Source organism: Talpa europaea (genome assembly GCF_964194135.1).
Source record: "Talpa europaea genome assembly, chromosome: 3".
NCBI lineage: Eukaryota > Metazoa > Chordata > Mammalia > Eulipotyphla > Talpidae > Talpa > Talpa europaea.
Genome location: NC_140069.1, coordinates 102,501,980 through 102,507,979, shown reverse-complemented (window position 1 = coordinate 102,507,979; position 6,000 = coordinate 102,501,980). Strand labels below are relative to the sequence as shown.

General features: G+C 41.5%; 1 protein-coding gene across 1 annotated transcript in view; it reads left to right on the top strand.

Moving 5' to 3' along the window:
- Nucleotides 1–1,227: 1,227 nt before the first annotated feature.
- The window catches only part of SCRN1 (secernin 1), a gene marked incomplete at both ends in the record, with an annotated part of 31,150 nt that continues 26,377 nt past the window's right edge, over nucleotides 1,228–6,000 (top strand). Inside the window, one exon of the mRNA XM_084229866.1 lies at nucleotides 1,228–1,386. Coding sequence (XP_084085992.1) covers nucleotides 1,228–1,386 — 159 coding nt within the window. The remainder of the gene's footprint in view (nucleotides 1,387–6,000) is intronic.

Here is a 6,000-nt window from a genome sequence, read left to right as displayed (position 1 = left end):
GAGGAAAGAGTGCTCAGGAAAGGGGCCTGTGCAAAGGCCCTGGGAGGATCAGGGTAACTAGGAAATGGGTCGTGTGCTGGAGTTAAGAGAGTGGAGGGGCGAATAGTGTGAGATGTGACTAGATGGGGGCACTTGCTTGACCAGCAGATCACCCTGGCTGCAGTGTGGGAAATGTTTGGAGAGAGAGTAATAGAAGTTATGGAGAGACCCCTTAGTAGGTTGCTGAGTGATCCAGGCTGGAGATAACGGTACCCCAGTGCAGGGGAATGTAGTAGAGGTGGAGAGAAGAGGAGTTTCCATAGATTTAAGAGATGAAATAGACAGGACTTGGTGATATGTTAATGCCGTGAAGCAGCCGATAAGGCTCATTCCTGAGTTCTGGATGCTTCAGTGGGATGGATGAAGTACCTGGCCACTGAGATGGGGAACCTTGGAAAGGGATCCAGTTTGGGGAAGAGAGTGATGAAATTGGAGCTCAGGTAGGCAGTTGGGTCTATATGACAGGAGCTCAAGTAGAGAACTGAGCAGGAATTAAATGTGGAGGTCATAGCACACGTGAGCAATGCATATGTTTTCCCAGGGAGAAAGGAGATCAAATGAGGGAAGAAAGATCAAGCACTGAGGATGCTCAATGACTCGATATAAGAGAAAAGGTCAGCTCACCAGTATTTAGAGGTGGGAGAAAAACCAAGAGGTGTTTGAATGTCTTGTCATTGAGGTAGATGAAAATGTACTGAAAGGTGGAGTATCTTTCAATTAATCTCTGGACCCATCTCCCCGTTATCACCCCCCAAAATCTATTATGTTCATGGCAGCCTTGAACATGCATCTCCAGATCCAAGTCACTTCTGTGGTGCACTGTTAAAAAGTATATTTTTCTATTACTGCAACAGATTGCAGTGTGTGTGTGTGCGCGCGCGTGTTTGTTTTCTATCTGGAACAATAACCTCCTTTCCTTTTCCTACGTCATTGCACTTTTGGCTGCCACTGCAGTTTGTTGCAAATCTGAGCTTGTTTAATCCCACAGAGCACTAAACACTATTATCTAGTCTCCAGGCCTCTGCAATTCTACTCCAGGCGCCCCACCTTCATTTGCCAGCTGGGATCTCTTAATGAGCTAGCTGACTGCACACAGTTCAATACAAAAAGTATTTTAGTTGGGGAAATGTGTTTGAGGAACCCACTGATGGAATGTACTTCCACTCTCTCTGGAACTCTTTTTTCAGGATGGCTGTAGCTCCTCCGAGTTACTGTTTCGTGGCCTTCCCACCACAGGCTAAGGAAGGTCTGGTGGTATTTGGAAAAAATTCAGCTCGGCCCAGGGATGAAGTGCAGGAGGTTGTGTATTTCTCGGCTGCTGATCATGAACCTGAGAGCAAGGTTGAGGTAAGTCACGTGCTGCAGTCTCTCCATTAGCATTTATTCTTTCTCTGGCTTTGCCCATTAGACCTTTATTTCTTTCACGGAAGCTTGCTCCCTGGTCTGATCTGTCCCTTTGGTTCTGCTCATTCCCCTTTCTATGCAGGTTTGGCTACCGCCTTAAAAATAGGGTCAGTGGTGAAATTTATGTTTGTTGCTCTGGTCTTTGTTTTATAATTAAGTAAAATATATATTTGGTTTCCAACTCCAATGTACACAATGTAAACAATGAATATTTATAGAAGTCCAGCTTTTACCCCTGCCACCTTTACTCCATTTCCTTTTTCTTCTCTAAGTAACCAGGTTTGGGCGGTTTTTTGGTTTGCCCTTCCATTTAAAGTCATAAGCTACACACACACACACACACACACACACACACACACACGTATATGCAGCCAGTCCCTTCCCCCTTCCTTAGGTGAATGGTAGCATGCTGGATGCACCTTTCTCCACTTTGCTTTTTTCAACCAAAACCATGTCTTGGAGATCATTCAATGGATATACTTCATTCGATGGATATACTCTAGTTTACCCAGTCCCATATTGCTGGATATTTGGATTGTTTTCCAGTCTGTTGCTATTACAGATGGCACTCAAGTGAATAATAGTCTTGTGCATCTGTCACAGTGGGTTTGGCATATATATATATTTATATATATATTTTATCATGGTAAAATAGTACACATCGATTTTTTATTTTAAATGCCTTTAAAATGCTGTTTTTGTCGGGCCTCCCCTGGTGGCGCAGCGGTTGAACGCTAGGCTGAGAGGCTGCCCGCAGCCTCTGCAGCACCGGTTCATTCCCTGGCCACCAGTGAGGGTTCCACAAAAAAAGAAAAAAATGCTGTTTTTGTCACTCTTGGCCAAGAGATGCCTAAAAATAGCATTGCTAGGTTGCATGGTAAATAGGTAATTTTGTTAGCTATTGCTGTATTTCCTTTAGTAGGTAGAATATAATTTTGCCTTCCCTCCTGAGTATATGACTGTTTCTCCACATTCCTGAGCATGTTGTCAAACTTTCTTGATGGCTATTTTGCATTAATTTTACACTCTGCTATTTCACTAAATTCTTGTATTGCTTGGATCAGCTTTTCTCAATGATTTTCTTGGATTTTCCAGTCATCTTGTTATATCACCTGCCAATAGAGATAGTTTGTGTATTCTTAACATCTCTATCTTCTCTGATTGCCTTGGCTTATAGTTTGAATTCATTGTCAAATAGTAGTGGAAATTAGAAGGTATCTTTGCCTTTATTTCTGATGTGAGTTGGGCAGCAACTAGTGCTTCCCTTAGGTAAGATCCTGGCTTTGGGATTGAGGTTTATATATTTTATCATATTAAAAATTATCTATCAGTTCCTATTTTGAGTACTTTTTTAAAAAAACTCAGAAATAGGTATTAAATTTTGCTAAAGGTCTTATCAGTGATTATGGAGATAATTATTTGATTTTTTTCTTTCTATTTATAAGGTACATTTTATTTATATGGTAAATTGAACCATTTTTACACTAATGGAGTAGCCTTCTTGGTTATGGAATATTTAAGTGTGTGTGTGTGTGTGTGTGTGTAGGTTTAAATAAGAGTTGTTAAAGAAAAAAAAACAAATTGGGAACTGGTAAATTAGCTAGTTCTTTTCACTCTTATAACCTCTGCTCTTTGGTATTCTGTACTTCACAAAATAAACAGATTTTTCTGTTGATTGTGCTAGGTTTTAAATGGGTATTCATCAGTATGTATATTATCTTATCTGAATCTTTTATCTGTTTCAGTCGTTTAGAAGTACTTATCAGCACCAAAGAGCTTAGGTTAGATGAATTTAGCAGAGGAACTGAAATGGACAGAGTTGAGACTTGTCATTGCTGTCTGTGGATGGGGCCATGGCTGACCCCTCTCCCAGGACCTGCACCAGAACCACCAGCCTCTCCCACGGCACTAACAGTCCTCATTCTTAAACTTGAGTGCCACTTTTCCTTCATACAGGTAGTAGAGAGTGCTAGCTTCTCTGGTGATCATGCTAGGTTTTAAATAGGCCTTCATTAATGTTTGAATATCCATGTCATTTGAATTTGAATGTCTCTTTATTTCCCTAGAAGTGAGTGGACTTGATATGGATGATGTTTGCTGGTTGGAATTTTTACTGAACTTCCCCCTCTGGCTACTTTAGATTTGTCCATCTTTTCCCCAGAGTACCATTAAAAACTAAAGCAAAGTTTTGATTTTTTATCTGGGTAGATTTAGTTCCCCAAAATGCATCAAATCATCAAATGCTCAAATTCCACATGCAATTCTTATCGAGTGATGGACACTTTTCCATGGCATGGATTTTAGTGAGGTTTGTGGTGGCTCCGACCATTGGAGTGTGGTGGGATTTATGCCCTGCAACCTCCTGGGCTGGGGCACAGAAGGATTCATCTGTGCTTGTCCCTCTCTCAGGATCTAACCCTAAGAACCCAGGCACCATGCTGGAAGGATCCCAAGCTCAACCCGCACAGAGAGACCACAGGGAGGGGAACTGAAGTCCGCTAGCTGACAGCGGCACCCGCTGCCCACACATGAGATGATGCCAGGCCCAGACACATGGAGACACACAGTCCCTGCTGTGCCCCATGCAATTCCAGACCTATCCAACTAGCAAGCACAATAAATGGTGCTTTTACACTACTGAATTTTGGGGTTATTTGTTAATAACCTTAGTCACTACAATATCACACAAGACCATTTACAACTATATCTGAAATAAATATTTTAGAAAAGTTCATTTTTACTTTGTGGAAATAGGGATATTTTACTTTCACAGTTAGAATCGTTTTGGTAATAGACTAGGTTCCTTTCGTTAGCTAACCCATGCCATATTATATTGTGTGGTCAGAAAAGTCATGACATGTTTTTTCTGTGTTTTCCAATGCTTTATGACTTTTCCCACAACCCAATAACTCAAATACACTGGTAGTAAAATTGCATCCCCTTGTATTAATAGACGCAGTCAGAGACATACCAGCATTAGTCTCTAAGGCAGCCCTGGCTTCTTTTCTGAGTTGCATGCCTGAGTCTGGAGCTGCTCCTGTGCGTTTGCACATTCATCTTCTGTGGGTAAAATAACCTCACAGATCAAAAACCAGATACTTTTCCCTCTATCTCATTTGTTCCTTTTCCTCTATCAGCACCATTGAGTACACAAGATAATTCCAGATGGGAACGGGGCAGGGAACCTCCCCCTTTCCTGGGGACCACCCTGTTACAATGTCTCTGAAATGAACAGTATGCATATGCATTGTTGTTGTATATTATTCTTTTTTTTAAAGATGTATTTATTTATGCATGCAAGAACTGGGGTACAGGCCAGAGGTGTGGGGGGTGAGAGAATTCAGAGACAGAATGGGGAGCAGAACAGGCGGATCTACTGAAATACACTGCTGAGAGGAGCAGTGAGTGAGACAGAAGAGGTCTGCTGCGCCATGTGGGTTAGCTCCCTGGTCAGGGATCGAACTCATGCCACAGTGGCTGGTGATAGCTTGATAGTGCTGAGACTTTAGCCCCTGTGCCACCAGGGAGGCCCCTCCTAGGAGCACTTATTAACCTACAGATAAAAACTAAAACTCATGAAGAGTAAGACTCTCCCATTAAAAACCATCTATTTCTCAAATGTTTCATGACATTTTAAACAAACATATTCTGTAGTTTTCTTAGAAAGCTCATCCTTGGCTGTTGAGATCCTATGAATTCATTTTCTGAGAATAACCATGTGCAAAAAAGTCATCCAGCTCACTCACACACACCCTCCCCCCTCCCAGCTGGGCCATGTTCCCAAGTGGTCTTCCCTCCCACTTTTCCACGTACCCACCCTTCCTCCTCCTCAGTCTGTCTACCTTGTCCATCAACTATCTACTAAACCTACATGTGCAACTTTCTTGAGACTGGAAGAATCAGACCTAGGGTCCTGAAGCATTGAGATCTTTCAATTCTAAAATTATACTGCACGGTTTTGTTCAACTACACAGTTGGCAGATTGGAGCATTTTGTTTTATGTTCTTTAATCTTTTTCCTGTGGATTGTGGGTTTTTAACAACTTCTCTCTTGGTTGCAGAGTAGGATGTGTATATATATTTCCATTTATGAAAGTCCCTTTGTCCTCCAAGGACACAGTACACTATGCATCTCAGAAATGATCTCAGCTTTACCTCAGTCCTGCTCCTCCCCAGGGCTACGGTGTGGGTAGAGTCTATTCTTATGTACTGGAACTTTCTATTTAGAAAAAAAATACTGTTCCAGAAAAACAGTAGATTTCAACTACAGTCGACGTTATTTGTATGTGGTGTCCAAGAGGCTGGCTACACCACAATTTATGGAGACAAACTTAGTAGACAAGGCAGATTTGACACATACTATTTTTTGAAAGTCTCTTTTTAAATTGTAATAAATCTCAACTCCATTGTTTCCTTCCTTTGAAATTTAAAGTCTCCATTTTTCATTTTTAAAAATTTATTTCTACTTTCCACTACATGAAGTTCTGTATGGACTCAGGGTAGTGTCCCTGGCCAGGCCATGCAAATTTCACGATTTGGGGCAGGCTTTTGGTAGATC